Source organism: Hypanus sabinus, chromosome 12, assembly GCF_030144855.1.
Source record: "Hypanus sabinus isolate sHypSab1 chromosome 12, sHypSab1.hap1, whole genome shotgun sequence".
NCBI lineage: Eukaryota > Metazoa > Chordata > Chondrichthyes > Myliobatiformes > Dasyatidae > Hypanus > Hypanus sabinus.
The window spans coordinates 112,102,691-112,123,922 of record NC_082717.1 but is presented as its reverse complement, the minus strand read 5'-3'; the positions used below and the strand labels follow the sequence as shown (position 1 = coordinate 112,123,922).

At 46.4% G+C, this 21,232-nt stretch overlaps 1 protein-coding gene across 3 annotated transcripts in view; it reads right to left on the bottom strand.

Moving 5' to 3' along the window:
• Positions 1 to 1,993: 1,993 nt before the first annotated feature.
• The window catches only part of LOC132403297 (thrombospondin-2-like), a 271,139-nt gene continuing 251,900 nt past the window's right edge, over positions 1,994 to 21,232 (bottom strand). For all 3 annotated transcript variants that reach the window (XM_059986753.1, XM_059986752.1, XM_059986754.1), the window contains exons 13-18: positions 19,917 to 20,135; positions 16,178 to 16,285; positions 14,617 to 14,776; positions 13,119 to 13,237; positions 9,591 to 9,825; positions 1,994 to 3,498 (exon numbers count right to left, since the gene is read on the bottom strand). In XM_059986753.1, the coding sequence (XP_059842736.1) occupies positions 3,263 to 3,498; positions 9,591 to 9,825; positions 13,119 to 13,237; positions 14,617 to 14,776; positions 16,178 to 16,285; positions 19,917 to 20,135 (1,077 nt within the window). In that variant the 3' untranslated portion in view covers positions 1,994 to 3,262. The remainder of the gene's footprint in view (positions 3,499 to 9,590; positions 9,826 to 13,118; positions 13,238 to 14,616; positions 14,777 to 16,177; positions 16,286 to 19,916; positions 20,136 to 21,232) is intronic.

The window sequence follows — 21,232 nt, the reverse complement described above, 5'->3', positions numbered from 1 at the left end:
CTCTCCTGCACCCGACATTCTTTCCTCATCCCACTTCTCTCCTGCACCCGACGTTCTTTCCTCGTCCCACTCCTCTCCTGCCCCTGACGTTCTTTCCTCGTCCCACTCCTCTCCTCCCCCAGACGTTCTTTCCTCGTCCCACTTCTCTCCTGCGCCCGACGTTCTTTCCTCGTCCCACTCCTCTCCTGCCTCAGATATTCTCTGCTCTCCCCACTTCCCTTAAGCCAAAGATAAGAAACATTGAAAACAGGCACAGCCAGGCATAACGGCAACTTCCATCCCACTCCCACTGTTATAACACGATGGAACAGACAGCATTTGATGAGAATGATCTCCTGATTTCTCAGCCTACCTGGTCTGGCTATAGCACTGTAAAGTCCACCTGCACTACACTTCCACCATAATTGTAACACCTTATTCTACATTTTGCATTCTCCTCCATCCGTACTACCCGCCGTATCTACCCCCGGAACGATCTGTACTACCCACCGTATCTACCCCCGGAACAATCCGTACTACCCCCGGAACGATCCGTACTACCCGCTGCATCTACCCCCGGAACAATCCGTACTACCCGCCGTATCTACCCCCGGAACGATCTGTACTACCCGCTGTATCTACCCCCGGAACAATCCGTACTACCCCCAGAACGATCTGTACTACCCGCTGTATCTACCCCCGGAACGATCCGTACTACCCGCTGTATCTACCCCCGGAACAATCCGTACTACCCCCGGAACGATCCGTACTACCCGCCGTATCTACCCCCGGAACGATCTGTACTACCCGCTGTATCTACCCCCGGAACGATCCGTACTACCCGCTGTATCTACCCCCGGAACGATCCGTACTACCCGCTGTACCTACCCACGGAACGATCCGTACTACCCGCTGTATCTACCCCCGGAACGATCCGTACTACCCGCTGTATCTACCCCCGGAACGATCCGTACTACCCGCTGTATCTACCCCCGGAACGATCCGTACTACCCGCTGTACCTACCCACGGAACGATCCGTACTACCCGCTGTACCTACCCACGGAACGATCCGTACTACCCGCTGTACCTACCCACGGAACAATCCGTACTACCCGCTGTATCTACCCCCGGAACGATCCGTACTACCTCCAGAACGATCTGTACTACCCGCTGTATCTACCCCCGGAACGATCCGTACTACCCGCTGTATCTACCCCCGGAACGATCCGTACTACCCGCTGTATCTACCCCCGGAACGATCCGTACTACCTCCAGAACGATCTGTACTACCCGCTGTATCTACCCCCGGAACGATCCGTACTACCCGCTGTATCTACCCCCGGAACGATCCGTACTACCCGCTGTATCTACCCCCGGAACGATCCGTACTACCCGCTGTATCTACCCCCGGAACGATCCGTACTACCCGCTGTACCTACCCACGGAACGATCCGTACTACCCGCTGTATCTACCCCCGGAACGATCCGTACTACCCGCTGTACCTACCCCCGGAACGATCCGTACTACCCGCTGTATCTACCCCCCGGAACGATCCGTACTACCCGCTGTACCTACCCACGGAACGATCCGTACTACCCGCTGTACCTACCCACGGAACGATCCGTACTACCCGCTGTACCTACCCCCGGAACGATCCGTACTACCCGCTGTATCTACCCCCGGAACGATCCGTACTACCCGCTGTATCTACCCCCCGGAACGATCCGTACTACCCGCTGTACCTACCCACGGAACGATCCGTACTACCCGCTGTACCTACCCACGGAACGATCCGTACTACCCGCTGTACCTACCCACGGAACGATCCGTACTACCCGCTGTACCTACCCCCGGAACGATCCGTACTACCCGCTGTACCTACCCCCGGAACGATCCGTACTACCCGCTGTATCTACCCCCGGAACGATCCGTACTACCCGCTGTATCTACCCCCCCGGAACGATCCGTACTACCCGCTGTACCTACCCCCGGAACGATCCGTACTACCCGCTGTACCTACCCCCGGAACGATCCGTACTACCCGCTGTACCTACCCACGGAACGATCCGTACTATCTGCTGTATTGAACAATTTGTAGATTGGCATACAAACAAAAGTTTATCACTCTCTCTGAAGAAGTCTTTTCGAGCCGGTATGATGGGTTGGGTCGTTTGAAACGTTGATGAATTCGGAGCCTGGATCAGCACATGGAACTACGACGTTGTCAGCATTTCTGAAACTTGTTTGAGAGAGCGGTCAGGTGATTAACGTACCGGGTTTTTGAAGTTTTGGAGGAAGGGGTCAAAAGAATGCGAGGTGTTGCACCACTAAACACTGAGAACGTCACAGCTGCACTTGGGGAGACGTCGCGGAGGGTTTGAACCCTGAGTCCGTTTGGGTGCTATGGCGGTAGAGGCGAATATATTAGAGCTTTTAAGAGGCTTTTAGATCGGCACATGAATGCGAGGAACTCTTCGTGGGTTTTTGATTTGCATTTTAACTGTTTTGACATCACATTGTGGGCTGAAAAGAGGGTTGGTCTGCTGTATTCTATGTTCTAACTAATTTCTTCAACCAGAAGGTGGTGAACTGTGGGAATTCATTGCTGTGGAAGGCTAAGGAGACCAAGTCACTGAAGGCAGGGATTGATTGGTTCCTGATTGACCAAGGGGTTAAGGGTTATGGAGAGAAGGCCAGACCACACTTGGAGTATTGTGAGCTGTTTTGGGCCCTTTATCTCAGAAAAGAAGTGCTGGCATTGGAGAGGGTCCAGAGGAGGTGCATAAGAAAGATCCCAGCAATGAAAGAGTTAACCTATGAGGAGCATTTGATAGCTCTGGGCCTGTAATCACTAGAGTTTTGAAGAAGGAGGGTGGATATTATTGAACTTTGTTGAACATGGAAAGGCTGAGATAGAGTGAACATAGAGAGGATGTTTCCAATAGTGGAGGAGTCTAGAACCAGAGGGCACAGCCTCAGAATTGAGGGACATCCATTTACCACAGAGAAAAGGATAAATTTCTTTAGCCAAAGGGTGTTGAATCTGTGGAATTCACTGCCACAGACAGCTATGCACGACAGTTCATTGGGTACATTGAAGGCATTGGTTGATAGATTCTTAATTAATCAGGACGTAAAATGTTATGGGAAGAAAGCAGAAGAATGGGGCTGAGAGGGATAAAAAATCAGCCATGATGGAATGGCGGAGCAGGCCTAATTCTGTTCTTGTGTCTTATGATATTATGGGCAAAACCTCTGCCTTTCCTGGCTTGACTCGATTGTTACCTACCAACAGCCAGGCCGGGGTCGGAGTTGGCGGTCTGCAGCAGCTCCCTGCCCTGGTTACGCACCACCCAGTTGGGATCGATCTGCGTTGTCCCTTTTGGATCCAGGTGGACCATCTGGAAATTTCTCAGGTCGGTCTCACTGATGGCGCTGTTCTCAGGGCACACGTCATAGATGTCTGGGATGTTGTCATTATCAAAGTCGTCCTTACAGGCATCCCCTCGACCATCACCTGCAGGGGCACAGTCAGAAGTGGTTAGTTCCTCCTCCTCACCAGTAACAATCTTGAGGAGGTTCATGTGAGTGATCCCAGGAATGAAAGGGTTAAAGTACGAGGACTGGTTCATGGTATTGAGCTTGTGCTTGCTGGAGTTTAGAAGAATGAGGGAGATCTCCTTAAAATCTATTGAATATTGAAAGGCCTTGATAGGGTGGATGTGGAAAGGATGTTTCATCTAGTGGGGTAGTCTAGGACCAGAGGACACAGCCTCAGAAGAGGGACACATCCTTTTAGAACAGGCATGAGGGGGAATTTATTTTCCTAGAGGGTGGTGAATCTGTGGAATTCATTGCTGCAGACAGCTGTGGAGGTCAAGTCATTGGTTTAGCTTAAAGCGGAAGTTGATAGGTTCTTGATTGGCAGAGGTGTCAAAGGTTACGGGAATAGGCAGGAGAACAGGGTTGAGAGGGATAATAAATCTGCCATGATGGAATGGTAGAGTAGACTCAATGGGCTGAATGGACTAATTCTTCTCTTTTGCCTTATGGTCTTACGATCTAGGATCGAAAACACTGGGGGGAGGCAGCACAGGGAGTGCAATACAACAGAACATCACAACTCTGGTAATCCACACTCATTTCAGAACAAAAATACACAGGGAAGAGGTTGGATGCAAGGGTTTTCACACATATTAACAAGGTCAGGATCCAGCCAAGTCAAGTTTAATGTTATTTGACTATATATAATGTAATTAACTAATTAATGTATATGGAAATGAGACATTTCTCTAGTATCACTGACATACATTATGAAATTTGTTGTTTTACGGCAGCAGTGCAGTGAAATACATTTACAAAAACTATAAATGACAAAAGATATATATTAAAATATTGAATAAGTGGTGCAAAAAGAGAGCATAGATAGTGAGGTAGAGCAACACACACAAAATGCTGGAGGAACTCAGCAGACCAGGCAGCATCTATGGAAAAAAGTACAGAAGGTCTCGGCCCAAAAAGTCGACAGTTAACTCTTTTTCCACAGATGCTGCCTGGCCTGCTGAGTTCCTCCAGCATTTTGTGTGTGCTGCTTAGATTTCCAGCATTTGCAGATTGTCTCTTGTTCGTGGATAGTGAGGTAGCGTTCATTGCTGGTTCGGAAAGCTAATGCAGAATGGAAGGAGCTGTTCCTAAAATGTTAAATGTGTGTCTTCAGGATGTTCTAGCTCCTCTATGATGCCCATCCTTTATGATTGTGGTCCCTAATGATCGATGCCACCTTTCTGAGGCATCGTGTTTTGGAAATGTCGGGGAAGCTATTGTCCGTTACGGAAGCTGGCTGAGTTTGCAGCCCGATGCAGTTTTCCTGCTCCTGCACAGTGGCTCCTCCGTATCAGACGGCAATGCCACCAGTTAGAATGCTCGCCACAGTACATCTGTAGAAATATATTAAAGTCATTGGTGACATACCAAATCTCCTCAAACTCCTAATGAAATAGCATTCTTTATGAATGTTGGAGGTGAGATTATTAAGTCTGCAGATGATCGCTATCGCCACTTTGCACAAGACTTACAGTGTCCAGATTCTAGTTATGTACTATTTTGTGACAAACATGTATAATTTATGTTTAGATTTTAGAACAAAGAATATAGTGCAACATGCTGTGAATGTTCGATCTACTCCATGATGAATCTAACCCTTCCCGTCAACATAACCCTCCATTTTTCTATTATCCATCAGAATCAGAATCAGGTTTATTATCACCAGCATGTGACATGAAATTTGTTAACTTAGCAGCAACAGTTCAATGCAATACATAATCTAGCAGAGAAAAAAAACCATAATAATAATAAATTACGACACTATTCCACTAGTTGGCATATCTCTCATCACCACCTTAGATTCTACCAACAATGGTTGTATCATCAGCAAATTTGTAGATGGTATTTGAGCTGTGCCTAGCCACACAGTCACGTGGATATAGAGAGTAGACCAGTGGGCTAAGCACACACCCCTGAGGTACACCAGTGTTGATCGTCAGCGAGGAGGAGATATTATCACAGACTGTGGTCTTCCGGTTAGGAAGTCGAGGATCCAATTGCAGAGGGAGGTACAGAGGCCCAGGTTCTGCAACTTCTCAATCAGGATTGTGGGAATGATGGTATTAAATGCTGAGCTATAGTCAATGAACAGCATCCTGACGTAAGTGTTTGTGTTGTCCAGGTGCTCTAAAGCTGTGTGAAGAGCCATTGAGATTGTGTCTGCCATTGACCTATTGTGGCGATAGGCAAATTGCAGTGGGTCCAGGAGTTCAGTCTAGTCATAACCAACCTCTCAAAGCATTTCATCACTGTTAATGTGAGTGCTACCGGGCAACAGTCATTAAGGCAGCCCACATTATTCTTCTTAGGCACTGGTATAATTGTCGCCTTTTTGAAGCAAGTGGGAACTTCTGCCCATAGCAGTGAGAGGTTGAAAATGTCCTTGAATACTCCCTCTAGTTGGTTGGCGCAGGTTTTCAAAGCCTTACCAGATACTCCATCGGGACCTTCTGCCTTGTGAGGATTCACTCTCTTTAAAGACAGTCTAACATTGGCCTCTGAGACGGAGATCACAGGGTCATTGGATTCAGAAGGGATCTTCACAGCTGTAGTTATGTTCTCTCTTTCAAAATGGGCATAGAAGGTGTTGAGTTCATCTGGTAGTGAAGCATCGCTGCCATTCATGCTGTTGGGTTTTGCTTTGTAGGAAGTAATGTCTGACAGATCCTGCTGGTGCTGCAGTCTTCAGTCTCTGCCTATACTCACGGAGTAGAAGTACAGCTAGGCCATCAGACTTTGCGAAGAGAGGGCGTGGAATAGCACGGTAGGCATTCTTGATGGTGGTGTAACAATCCTGGTATTGCAAGTGATCTGTTGATGGCAATTGCTTAGTGATTTTGGCAGATTAGCCTGGTTAAAATCTCCCAAAACAATGGTGAAGGCATTAGGGTGCTTACCCATTGCACCGGTGTATGGATGTACGTGCATATGACAGTAAACTTGACTTTGACATGAAAATCGGTGGTGTTGTTAACCGTAAGAACAACCATTTACGACAGGGTGATAGTAAGATGGGCAGAGCAATAGAAAATTGAACTTAAAGGTTCAAAAGTTCATTTCATTATCAAAGTATGTAAGCAAAATGCAACTCAGAATTTTTCTTCTCCAGATAGCCATAAAGTAGAGAGAACTGTGGAAGTAGTTAGAAAAAAGACATCAATCCTCTAGTTATAATCCCCCCAACCCCATGCATGAAAAGAAAATGGAACAAAAACAGGTGAACCCAAGCATCCCCCCCACCACAACCCCTCCATTACACAAAAACTAACAGATTGCCCACATGGAGAAACAAGATCAAACCCCCAGCCCACCAATCGGCAACAAGAAAGAATGTGGGAGACCTTAATGCTGATAAGCGCAAGTGATGTACTTTGATAGGAAATACACCACAAACACCAGGTTCCTTGTGAGTAATGGGGAATGTTGGGTGTGCAAGTCCAAGGATCTTGTAGCCTTGATCTTTGGGGTGGATTTGAATCTATTGGCTTCTCCTTGGACCAGAGGGGTACTGGCAGTAACCAGAGGGCAGCTAAAGAGCAACAGGCAACAATTTGCTGTTTGGTTGGTCATTCCAAAATGACACTCAAAACAAGAATTGGCTAAATATTCATAAGGCCAAATGCTAAAGAAGTGGAGGGCAAGTACAAGGCAATGGAACTCTCAAAGAGCAGATCATAGGCATGAGTATTTATCAGATTGTCCAGATTCTCATGGACACAAGAGATTCTGCAGATGCTGGAAATCCAGAGCAACACACACAAAATGGTGGAAGAACTCAGCAGGTCAGGCAGCAGTTATAGAGGAGAACAAACATTTCGGGATGAGACCCTTTGTCAAGACTGGAAAGGAAGGGGGAAGAAGCTAGAATAAGAAGGAGGTGGTAGGGGCAGAATACGGCCGGCAGGTGACAGATGAGACCAGGTGGGACTGCTTCGTCGAGCATCTTTGATCTGTCCATCACAAAAGACAGGATCTCCTGGTGGTCACACATTTCAGTCGAACTTCCCATTCCCATATGTTTAAAAATAGCCTTTGTGACTGCCTGATGAGGCCAAACTCAAGGTGGAGGAGCAACACCTCATGTTACGTCTGGGTAGCCTCCAATCTGATGGCATGAACATTGATTTCTCAAGCTTCCAGTAATGACACCCCCATCCCCTTTTCTCTCTTTTTCCATTCCCCATTTTGGTTACCCCCTCACTCCTTCTCTTCTCCTCACCTCTATCACCTCCGTTTGGCTCCCCTCCTCTTCCCCTTTTTCCCATTGTCCACTTCTCTCACCTATCAGATTCCTTCTTCTGCAGCCCCTTACCTCTTCACCTGTCAGCTCCCAGCTTCTCATTTCATCCTCCTATCCTTCACCCATGCACCTTCCCCCTCACCTAGTCTCACCTATCCCCTGCCGTCCCCTCCCCCCACTTTCTTATTCTGGCTTCTGCTCCCTTCCTTCTCAGTCCTGAGGAGTTTGTTCCCCTAAATGCTGCCTGACCTGCTGAATTCCTCTGGCATTTTGTGTGTGGTGTCCAGACTCTCAGCATTTCAACAGATTATCTAGACAGAGTGGGATAGTGTTCTGCAGATAATTGTTCAAGTTCTCTACGCACATCAGCCAACTCTCTAGTGTACTCAACATTCTCTAAACATGATTTTTTTTTTAGCAGACATGCAGAACTTTAATGTCGTGGATACTAGTTAATTGGGAAACATCAGGGCCCGTACATTTTGGCCCAATTAGCTGAACATTCATGGAAATAGTTATAAAGGTATAAAAGAGTCTAATCTGTTTAATTGAGAAACAAATTGTATATCTAAATCAAATACAGAACAAATTAGAACACCACCAATGTTATTACAGCACTGTGAACCCATGTATAATAGTTATCAACAGAGGAATTCTTCTGGTGCACAGTGTTCAGGGAGGGCAGCCCCTCTGGTGAAGATCCTTGTCGTGTCCATACCGGGGCAGCTCATTCACCTTTGGTCCCCACTGGACACTCAGCTCTCACCTGTGGCCCCAAGTAGCTGTTTGCATGGGACAGTAGCCACACCAACTCGACAGACGGGCTAAATCTGGTGATGATAGCCGGCTTCAGACCCTGCTGAAATAGGGACATTTCTGCCCTAGAATGTGGAGTCAGCTGCACCAGACTGAGCCCATGAGATCCGATGGCCAAGAAGGTGGTTTTACAATGCTTTGTGGAAAGCAAAGGGTATGAACAGGCACACAAGTCATGGCTAACCCTTGCAACTAAGGAAGATCCCAGTTTGTGACAATTACTTGCACCACTGGACTGGAATTTCGAAGCCAAGAGACTGGAATTGTCCCAGTGCAATGGCTTTTCCACTTTAAAAACTCACCCGCACAGGTTTCACGGTCAATGTTGGAGCAACGGACAACCAACATGCTGCACATTCTCTTGATTGACAGTAAATTAACAAGATTAGCACCAACACCTAGTGGACTGCCTTCATCAAACAATCTCAATGATTACATCCTCCGAATATTCCTTTTCATTGTAACATTCAAGATGATTGTTGATGGCTTCATATTCTTCGTAGTTCCTAACTTGTTGAAGTTGTGAAATTGTTTCATTCTCACCATTTGTGGCATGTCCAAGCCCGAATGCTTGTTTCTCGCCAGCTATCAGTGACAAAAATCACTGCTTTTTGAACACAACCACACGCATGTGACACTAATTAAAAACTGTTTCTCTAAGCATGTGCAGCATCTAACAGCCACAGAAGTTCAAATAACTGACGCTAGATAGAAACTGTTTGGAAACAGTCCCCTGTCTTAATTAAGCAGCATAGTTTCCTAAATAGACAAAGGGAATCCCGGCTATTTTCTCAATTAGTTTGTGTTCTTTAAGAGTTGTCCCAAATAAGCAGCTGCCCCAGTTAACCGATGGACTGATAAACTGGAATCTGCTGTATATCCTCGGACTGAATATTCGTGGGATATTCTTCCTTGAGACTGTGGGAGGCCCCTTGCTGAAATATACTCACCATCATCATCTAGCTGGTCGGGGTTGGGCACAAGGCGACAGTTGTCCCTCTCATCAGGGATCCCATCGTTGTCATCGTCAGGATCACAGGCGTCTCCCCTCCCGTCCTTGTCGTGGTCGGCCTGGTTGGAGTTGGCGATGTACGGGCAGTTGTCCAGGTTGTTCTGGTGGCCATCCTCATCAATATCCTGATTGTCATCACACTGATCGCCCACCAGGTCCGAGTCGGAGTCCTCCTGCAGGACAAGGCAGAGAGAAAAGAAGATTAGCTTTATTGTCACACGTACAGGACATTGAAACATACAATGAAATGTGTTGTTTGGTTCAACAACCAATACAGTCCAAGGATTTGCTGGGGGCAATTCATAAGTGTCACCATACTTCCAAGTCCAACATAGCATGCCCACAACTTACTAATCTGAATCAGTAAGTCTTTGGAGCACACAGAGGAAACCCACGCATTGTTGGGGAGAACATACAAACTCCTTACAGACAGTGACCGAATTAAGCTGCCCTAAGGGTCGACTGTACTCTTTTCCGTAGATACTGCTTGGCCTCCAGCATTTCATGTGTGTTACTCAGTGTTTTAACAACAGCTTCTTCCTCTCTGCTATCAGATTTTTGAACAGTCCGTGTCAACTCTCACTACGGGAAGGATATTGAGGCAGAAGTAGTTTACCGGGATGCTGCCTGGGTTTGAGGGCGTGTGCAATCTTGAGAGGCTTGGGTTGTTTTGTTTGGAGCAGCGGAGGCCAACGGGAGATGTGGTGGAAGTTTATAAGTTTATGAAAGGCGTAGATGGAGTAGACAGGTAGCATCTGTTTCCTAATACCAGAGGGCATGCATTGAAGATGAAAGAGGGTAGGTTCAAAGGGGATGTCAGGGGTAAGTTTTCTGGTATGGTGTTGGAGGCAAATACATTGGAGGCTTTGAAGAGACGTTTAGAGAGGCATGTGAAGATGAGGGAGGTGGAGGGATATGGACATGGGGTAGGTAGGAGGGATTAGTTTTGGAGATCTTTTTGATTTACGTTTTAGCTAGTTCACATTGTGGGCTGAAGGGCCTGTTCCTGTGCTGTACTGTTTGATGTTCTATGTAACCCATGAACACGACCTTTTGCATTACTTACTTATTTTTGTAACTTATTGTAATTTTAAGGCGCATACAGTACGTGGTGCAAAACAACAAATTTCACATATGTCAATGATTTTAAAATCTGATTGTGATTCTGAAACTAACCCCCCCATGGTGTCTGTCTACACTTCTCGCTGTTCCAGTAAAACAACCAACGTAATGGAAAGAAACCCACCCACTCTGGATATTCCCTCCTGCCCCCACCCCTCCCCTCAGGCAGAAGGTAGAAAAGTTTGAAAGCAAGCACTACCAGGCTCAAGGACAGCATGGTAAGACTATAGAACGAAATTCTTGTAAGGTAAGGTGGACACTAACCTCACAATCTACTGCATCAAGGCCCCTGCACTTTATAATCTGCCTGCATTGTGCTTCCTCTCTAACTGTGACATAGTGGATACAGGCCAGCCCATCATGGGTGAGGCCCTCTTCACCGCTGAGCACATGCTCATGAAGTGTTGTTGCAGGAAATGTGCTCTCTTCTTGCTGCTGCCATCAGGAAGGAGATACAGGAGCCCTGGGACTCACTCACTCCAACAGGTTCAAGATCAGTCATTAATCAACCATCAGGCTCTTGAACTGTTGGAGGTAACTTCATTCTCCCCATCACTGAACTGTTCCCACAACCTATGGACTCACTTTCAAGAACTCTTTGCCTCATGTTCTAAATGCTTATAGCATATATATTTACTATCATTATTTCTTGTTATTTCTTTTGCATAGTTTATTGTCTTTTACATATTGGTTGCTTGACTATCCTCTTGCGTGCGGTCTTCCTTTGACTCTATTATGATTCTTGGATTTACTGTGTATGCCCACAAGAAAACAAATCCCAGGGATTTATGTAGTGACACATATGTATTTTGATGATAAACTTATTTTGAACTTTATTCTACATTCCGAGACTGTTTTCCTTCTACAACCTCGATGAACTGCTGTGATGAAACAATGTTTGCATGCAAGACAAACTTTTTCACTACATCCCAAAACACTTCACCAGTTTCACAGCTGCAGTATAATGCAATACATAAGATATTCTATAAATTACACACACATATATATGCAAAAAGTGAGCATGAACAGTGAGCTGGTGTTCATGGATTTATCACGTGTTCTCTGGGAGTTTAAAGGATGGGGGGGGGGGGGATCTTATTAAGGCCTACTGGATACTGTATGGCCTGGATAGTGTGGATAGGGAGAGGTTTCCATTAGTAGGAGAGTTTAAGATCTGAGGGCACAGCCTCAGAACAAAGGGAGAGGCCCCTTTGGATTGTGATGAGGCAAACTTCCTTCAGCCAGAAGGCAGTGAACCTGTGGAAGCCAAGTCGGTGAGTATATTTAAGGCAGAGGTTGATAGTCCCTGACTGGTAAGGGGCTAAGGGTTATGGGGAGAATGGGGGTTAGATTAATTCAGGTAACAAAGAGACTGTAGATGCAGCAACACAAAAAGAGAGCTGGAGGAGCTCGTTAGGCAGCATCTATGGAGTGCAGTGGATAGTTGATGTTTCTAGTGAAAAAGAAATCAGTCATGATTGACTGGCAGAGGAAGGTTGATGGGCTGCAGGCCCTAATCTGCCCCTGTGCCATGGTCTTCTGGAGTGACTGATCCAAACCCACATCCATTGAGCACGAAGCAACTAATGCTGGTCTAGTATTGGAACATCTACTCAGCAAAAAAAACGGAGTCTTAAGAACACATCAGATCAGGTAGCGTCTGTGGAGGCAAAGGGGTGGTCGATATTTTGGGTCGAGACCCTGGATCTGGATAGAGTCCTGTGGGCAGTTTGCCTTACAGCGACCGCAGTCTCATGTGAGTCCAAGGAACTTCTCTTTATGTTCAAGAGATGTGGCCAATACCAGCATCTGCTGCCCTTCCAGTGGTTCTTGCTGGGGACGAGATTCAACTGTAGACAAGAGGACTTGTACTTCCGTAGAGCTCTTCATGAACTCAATAACCCGTGGGCAAGCAGATCTGGGTATATTGGTTTATTATTGTCACAGGTACCAAGCTGTGTGCCCCCTGCACAAAATGCTGGAGGAACTCAGCAAATCGTATAGTATCTATGGAGGCGAATTAACGGTCAATGTTTCTGTTAACAGAATGCAGAATCTAGTGTTACAGCTACCGAGAGTGTAGAACAGATAGACAATAAGGTGCAAGATCACAACAAGGTAGATTGTGAGGTCAAGAGTCCATCTTATCATACAAGGGAATCATTCAGTGATCTTATATTTGGGGGATACAGAAGCTGTACTTGAGCCTGGTAATACGTGTTTTTGTATTTTCTGCCTGATAGGAGGGGTGGGGAGAGAAAAGAGAAATTCTGAGGTGGGTGGGGTCTCTTGCACCTGGTAATTACAGAAGCGTTATAGGCAGAACAGGGACAGTTGTCCTTACCTGGTCAGGGTTATGCATAAGCGGGCAGTTGTCACACATGTCTCCAACACCATCCTTGTCAGTGTCCCTCTGCTCAGTATTATAAACATAGGGACAGTTGTCGCCCTCATTCAGGATGCCTATTGACATGGGAATAAGATTACTCTGGTAACTGTGGTCGTAGACTAAGAAAGATTAAATCAACATGTCAAATATCAGAGGGCGTGCACTTAAGGTGAGAGGAAGGCAATTCAAAGGAGATGTGTGCGGGGCAAGAGAGAAGATGCACTGGCATTAGTGGTGGAAGGTAGAGATACAATTGGGACACTTGAGGGCCTTTTAGATGATATGTAGACAATGACAGCACCGTACATCTATTTGGCCCACAATGTTGTGCTGACCTATAAAAAGCTACTCCATGATCAATCTAACCCTTTTCTCCTTCACAGCCCACAGCCCTCCACTTTTTGTACATCCACATGAGTCTCTAAAATGTCCCATAAGACCTCAGAGCAGCATTAGGCCATTCAACCCATCGAGTCGTTTCTCTCATTCCAACATGTCTGATCTATTATCCCTCCCAAACCCATTCTCGTGCTTTGACCTACTAATTAATCAAGAACCTATCAACCTCTGCTTTAAACATACCCAACGACTTGGCTTCCACGGCTGTCTGTGGAAACCAATTCCATGCATTCAACTCCCTCAAATGTATCTGCCCCCACCACTACACTTGGCAGTATATTCTACAAAATCTACTTCCCTAAACTTTCCTCCACTTACTTTAAAAGGACGTCCTCTGGTATTAGCCAATTCTCTCTGGCTATCCACTCTATCTATGCCTCTTATCATCTTTTACACCTCTATCAGGTCACCTCTTACCCTCCGTCCCTCTGTTCCTCGACACCGCTAAGACTCCGTCTTCACCTTCGACCTTCCGAAGGGAGTCACGTCATACTTTTCCCAGACTGACCACTGGCTGCCACCTCTCAGCGTGACCCTGCATCCTGCCAACTTCCCACCTTCTACACGTCTGAGCTCACGAACATGCAGTGAGTGTGGACCTCCTGCAAGCAGGAGGGTAATAATAATCAGGAGTCATTATTTTAATTAATTTGCCACACCATAGTGAGCTGAAGGGCCCATTCCCTGCCCATTCCTCTGATCTGTGATCTACATTTTAAATTCCACTCCTTCACACTCCCTGCCCAAGATTAGGGTTTTGTGTCATAGGACAATGGAACTTCTACACAGAAGGAGGCAGTTAGTCAATCATCAATTAATGGCTCCGGGCCTGATGCGCTGATGTCAATGTTGGGTCAAAAGTAAAAGACAGAGGTTCAGTTATTTTATTCAGAGAGCTGGCGCCTGTATGAATGGCACAAACTTAAGGAGACAGGGCCAGTGTAATACAAGTGGATAGGCAGGGAGAGTGATTTGGCCAATGGGCTGAATGGCCTCTCCCTGTGCCATACAGGCCCAGCTTGGCTTGTGCTGGGTGTGGGCCCATAGCACTCACCGTCCCCGTCGATGTCCTCGGAGCAGGCGTCGCCTTCGCCGTTTCCATCTGTGTCAATCTGTGCTGGGTTGTGGTCGTACGGGCAATTATCACATCGGTCACCCACATCATCCTTGTCATAGTCAAACTGCCTGGGGTTGTAAAGCAGAGGGCAATTGTCCTGGAAGAGAAACACATCCCCCATGTTATCCCACTGGTACGGTTGGGTGCAGCATGCAGTGAAATATAGGAACACCTAATGATTCGACCTATGTGTCATGCTCCCCTTTTAAACCCACCGGGATCCTGTTTCTCATTTTCGCTTTAAACCCACCATTACTCCATTTCCCAATATTCCTTTAATCCCACAGGGACCCCATTTTCCACTCTCCCTTTAAACCCACAGGGACCCCGTTTCCCACTCTCCCTTTAAACCCACAGGGACCCCGTTTCCCACTCTCCCTTCAAACCTACCATGACCCCGTTTCCCACTCTCCCTTTAAACCCACAGGGACCCCATTTCCCACTCTCCCTTCAAACCTACCATGACCCCGTTTCCCACTCTCCCTTTAAACCCACAGGGACCCCATTTCCCACTCTCCCTTCAAACCTACCATGACCCCATTTCCCACTCTCCCTTTAAACCCACAGGGACCCCGTTTCCCACTCTCCCTTCAAACCTACCATGACCCCATTTCCCACTCTCCCTTTAATCCCACAGGGACCCCATTTCCCACTCTCCCTTTAATCCCACAGGGACCCCATTTCCCACTAAACCCACAGGGACCCCATTTCCCACTCTCCCTTTAAACCCACTGTGATCCTGTTTCCCACTCTCCCTTCAAACCTACCATGACCCCGTTTCCCACTCTCCCTTCAAACCTACCATGACCCCATTTCCCACTTTCCCTTTAATCCCACAGGGACCCCATTTCCCACTCTCCCTTTAAACCCACAGGGACCCCATTTCCCACTCTCCCTTTAAACCCACTGTGATCCCGTTTCCCACTCTCCCTTCAAACCTACCATGACCCCGTTTCCCACTCTCCCTTTAAACCCACAGGGACCCCATTTCCCACTCTCCCTTTAAACCTACCAAGACCCCGTTTCCCACTCTCCCTTTAATCCCACTGTGATCCCGTTTCCCACTCTCCCTTTAAACCCATCGTGACCCTGTTTCCCATTTCCCCTTTAAACCCTCCGTGACCCTGTTTCCCATTTCCCCTTTAAACCTACTGTGACCCTGTTTCCCATTTCCCCTTTAAACCCACCGTGACCGTCTCCCACTCTCTCCTTAAACTTACCAGAACCCCATTTCCCACTCTCCATTAAACTCACCGTGACCCCGTTAACCTCACTGGTTTCCCGAAATCCCTCTATACTTACTGTATCATACCACCAATGCATAAGGTGAATTAGACTTATGCTCTGTTATCAATAGGAACTGCATTCAGTGCTCTGGAAAATGTGACAGTCTCGTCCAGCAGCACTACAGTCTGGATGGAGGCTGCCAGATGATCAGATTTTACAATACTAATTATTGGGTCGGGGCTGAACCCAGCTGGAAAGTTTCAGAACTCACTCGGTCATCATTCCTCCCATCATTGTCATCGTCCTTGTCACAGGCATCTCCCTCTCCATCCCGGTCGAAGTCTTCTTGCCCAGAATTGGGCAGGTGAGGGCAGTTATCCTGTGAGAGAAGCAATGGATTTAAATTGGCAGACTGGCAAATTGGTGTACTGTTGTCATCTGGAGCAAGGTCGAGTGCAAATCTTTGATTCCCATGCCCTCTGTACAGATCTTTTCATCACATCAGTGAATTGAGTTGGTATTGGAATTGGCTCAAGGTTCAGTGGAAAACTTGTCTTGCACACAGATCAGATCATTACAGTGTATTGAGCTAGAACAAGGTAAAACAATAACAAAGAATAAAGTGGGAAAACTACCGAAAGGTGCAATAAAGTGTGTGATTTTAACGGGGCAACTTGTGAGGTCAAGGGAAAACAATAAGAGAATGCAGAATAGTTACACTTCGAGAAAGTACAGGGTGGTCAGAAACGACAAGGTAGATTGTGAGGCTCAGAATCTATCATATGGGGGGGGGACCTTTCAACAGCTTGACAACAGTGGGATAGAAGCCTGGTGGTACGTGATTCCATGCTTTTGAAACTTCTGCCTGATGGGGCAGGCGGAGGAGAGATACCATCTCTGGTGGTGGCATTTTGGTTAATGCTGGCTGCTTCACTGAGGCAACAAGGGTCCATAAAGGGGATATTTGTCCCTGTGATGTGTATTACTCATCCCTGTTTACCCCTGACAGTTCACTAGAGGATAGCAGAGAGCATTCAGCTACTTCTGTAGAATCAATGTAGATCTGGCTACATCATAGTGGGTCCGACGTCACATATAGAGTCAGGGAGTTATCCGAGAAAGAAACAGGCCTGTCAGCCCAACTCATCCAAACTGCCTTTTCACAGGAGTATGGAGGGTAATCTTATAGAGATGTATGAATCAAGATAGGCATAGATATCGTCAATGCACATTGACGTTTCCCCAGGGTAGGGGAACCAAAAGTAGGAGAACAAAAGTTTACAGTGATTGGGAGAGATTTAAGAAGAACCTGGGCCAACTTTGTCACCCAGAGCATGGTCATAGTACATTTATTATCAAACTACACATACATCAGTTTGTGCTGCCAAGAGATTCATTTCTTGCAGGCTTTTACAGGAAAACAAAGAAATACAAGAGAATCAATGGAAAACGACACAAAGACTGACTAACAACCAGTGTGCAAGAATTAATAAATAATGAGTTGTTGAGTCCACAGGTTGTGAAATCAGTTCAGAGTTGAGATGAGGGAAGTTATCCACGACGGCCCAGGAGCCTGATGGTTGTAGGGTAATAACTGCTCCTGAACCTGTACTGTTCCGGTATACAGCTGGGGAAGTATATTAACAACACGATACAGAGAGAGATATGGGCCGAACACAGATATGTGACTGACTTAGATAAGAGTATGGGTTGGCATTGATCACTGGGTAAAAGGGTCTGTTTCCATTATTCTGTTTCTAACCATACTTGTCTACATTTGACCAAATTCCCTCTATACCTTTCCTGTCCAGGTACCTGTCATAGAATCAGAGAAAAGTACAGCACAGAAACAGGCATTTTGGCCCATCGAGTCTCTACTGAGCCATTTAAACTGTCTACCCCCATCAACCTGCACTGGAACCTCAATACCCCTACCATCCATATACAGTACCTTTCCAAACTTCCTTTAAATGTTGAAATTGAGCTCACATGCACCACTTGCGTTGGCAGCTCTCTCACCACCCTCTCTCTCACCACCCTCTGACTGAAAAACTTTCCCCTCATGTTCCCCTTAACTTTTCACCTTTCACCCTTAACCCATGACCTCTAGTTGTAGTCCCACCCGACCTCAGTGGAAAAAGCCTGGTTGCATTTACCCTTTCGATACCCCTCATAATTTTGTAGACCTCTATCAGATCTTCTTTCAGCCTTCAACGTCCCAAGGAATAAAGTCCTAACCTATTCAATCTTTCCTTATAACACAGATCCTCCAGACCTGACAGCATCCTTGTAAGTTTTCACTGTACTCTTTCAACCTAATTTACATCTTTCCTGTAGATAGGTGACCGAAATTGCACACGATATTCTAAATTAGGTCTCACCAACATCTCGTACAAATTCAACATAACACCCCATCTCCTGTACTCCATACTTTGATTTATGAAGGCCAAATGTGCCAAATGCCTTTTAAAAGTTGTAACAGTATCAGCCTCGACAACTTCCATTGGCAGCTCATTCTGCATAGCCACCATCCTTTGTGTGTAAAACAAATCTCTCAGGTCCCCTTTACATCTTTCCCTTCTCAACTTAAACCTATGCTTTCTGATTTTACTCTCCCCCATCCTAGGAAAAAGCCTGTGATTATCTCATGACTTTATAAACCTCTGTACAATTATCCCTCAGCTTCCTGTGCTTCTGGGAGAAACAGACCCAGCCTATCAAGGCCCAGCCCTCAGTTATGCCACGTTATAGGGTTTCTGGGCCATAATGATTAACAGGAGGTTAAAACAAAGTGGGGAGGGGTTTTGAAAAACCGTGCCAGTTACAAGTTTGCTTTTCATGATGTAAGTGTCTGATTACTGCCCGGAGGAGTCCTAGGGAGTTGACAGAGATTGTGAATGAGGTCAAAACTCTCTCTTCAAATTAGGAACATATTTAAAACTCATTCTTGCCTCTTAGAATAATTCTAGTCACTCCTATCATTTTTTCAAACAATGCAGTCAACATTTTTTGTCAGAATCAAACAAGCTGTATGCTATTTTAATGGCATTAATGAGCACCTTTGCCATTCCATGAAATGCAACAGGGTCATAGTTACACTGTGTGTGTGAAGGAGTGTGCAGATGAAATCTGTGTGCTTTTGTGCATCTTGTTGGAGTGTGTGTGAGTGTGTGCACAAATACATGAAGGTATGATAACATTATGGGGATGTGATTGTGTGTATAAATGTACATGTGCAAGGTTATGTCAGAAATTGTGTGTGTATGTATATGTCTGTGTGTGTGAGCATGAGAGTGTATGTGTGTGTGAGTGTGTGTGTTTGTGTGTGAGTGTGTGTCTGTGTGTGAGCGTACGTGTGTGAGTGTGTGTGAGTGTATGTGTGTCTATGAGTGTATGTGTGTTTGTGTGTGAGTGTGCATCTGTGTGTGAGCGTATGTGTGTCTGTATGTCAGTGCATGTGTCTGTGTGAGTGTGTGTGTGTATGCAAGTGTGTGTCTGTGTGTGTGTGTGTGTGAGTGTGTGTGTGTCTGTGTGAGTGTGTGTGAGTGTGTGCGTGTGTGTGAGTGCGCGCGCACCAAAGCCAGTATACATTGGAGTGTCTCCAGTGAACACGGTGAACTCTCCTCCTGCCGATGTCCTGAGTGCAGCAGTCAGGCTCACCCTCTCACCCTTCCCGCCTGGGGTCAGCCCTGCCATGGTGCGCAGCGATCTGTGGGAGCCTGCGTGACAATCTGCAGTAGCAGAGACCAGAGGTCAGAGATCTCTCTGTGGGGTCTGTATGCTCTCTCTGTGACTGTGAGTGTTTCCTCCAGGAGCTACAGTTTCCTCCCACAGTCCAAAAGATGTCTTGGCTAAGGTTAGTAAATTCTGTGCAAGCAATGTTGGCGCCATAAGCTTGGGAACACTTGCCAATGAATCTCACTGTATGTTTCATTGTATGTGTGATAAATAAAGCTAATCTTTTCATCTTTATTTTTATTTTGTTCTCCTTTATATTTCTCCCCTCTTACCTTCTTGCAGTGGTAGGTGGCATTGGCTGAGCAGGCCAGTTGCTCGTTGGGCCAGCCATCCAGGTCAGAATCCTCTCCACAAATGTTGCCATCACCAGCATATCCTATTCTGCATTCACACTTGTACATGGGCTCACTGAAAATGCCCAGGTAGATGCACCTGGCGTACCTGTGGCACTTATGGGAACCGTCCTTGCACGGGTTGTGAGGCTCACAGACCTGCAGACGGAAGGAATGAGTGAAGGGTCACTACAGGGGCAAGTCGTAGCCAAGGGAAACATCCCACCAAACCCCACCCCCAGCATTTTACAGAGAGAATTATTTCACTAGGACAAAAGAGGGAAATACTAGGACACGGGCTGGGTGGCATTGTAATGTAATGGGTGGCGTAACTCTTTATAACATCAGTAGTCACTGATTGGGGTCAATTCCCACCACTGTCTGGAAGGAGTTTGCACATTCCCTCATGGCCATGCGGAACTCCTCTGGGTGTTCTGGTTTCTTCCTGCAGTCCAAAGGCATATGGACTTATGTGACATAGGTTAGCAAGTTGTGGGCATGCCATTTTGGTGTCGGAAGTGTAGCTACACTTGCGGGCTGCCGCAGTGCATCTGAAGGTTGTGAGTTCAAGCCTCAGCTGGGGCGGTGTGTTGAGTAAGGCACTTAACCACACATTGCTCCAGTCCACACATAAGCACTGGCCTGATGAGCCTATAAGGCTCTGGATAGATGTATTCTTAACAGAAGTTTCAAGAGTCATCCACTCAGCAGACCCATCAGGGGTTTAGAGAGGATGAATAACAAGGTTGTAGACTCAAGAACAGAGGGCATAGGTTTAGGGTGAGAGGGAAAGAATTGATGGGAAGAATTGCAGGAAGATTGTTTCCGATGTTGGGGAAGTCCAGAACGAGGGGTCATAGTTTAAGGATAAAGGGGAAGCCTTTTAGGACCGAGATGAGGAAAAACTTCACGCAGAGAGTGGTGAATCTGTGGAATTCTCTGTCACAGAAAACAGTTGAGGCCAGTTCATTGGCTGTACTTAAGAGGAAGTTAGATATGGCCCTTGTGGCTAAAGGGATCGGGGGTATGGAGAGAAAGCAGGTACAGGGTTCTGAGTTGGATGATCAGCCATGATCATACTGAATGGTGGTGCAGGCTGGAAGGGCCAAATGGCCTACTCCTGCACCTATTTTCTATGTTTCTATGTTTCTTAGACGGGAATTGGGCCCATAGTCACTGGAGTTTAGAACCATTGAAACTGATCCAATGTTGAAAGGCCGAGGGAGTGAATCTGCAGAGGGTGTTTCCAATAGTGG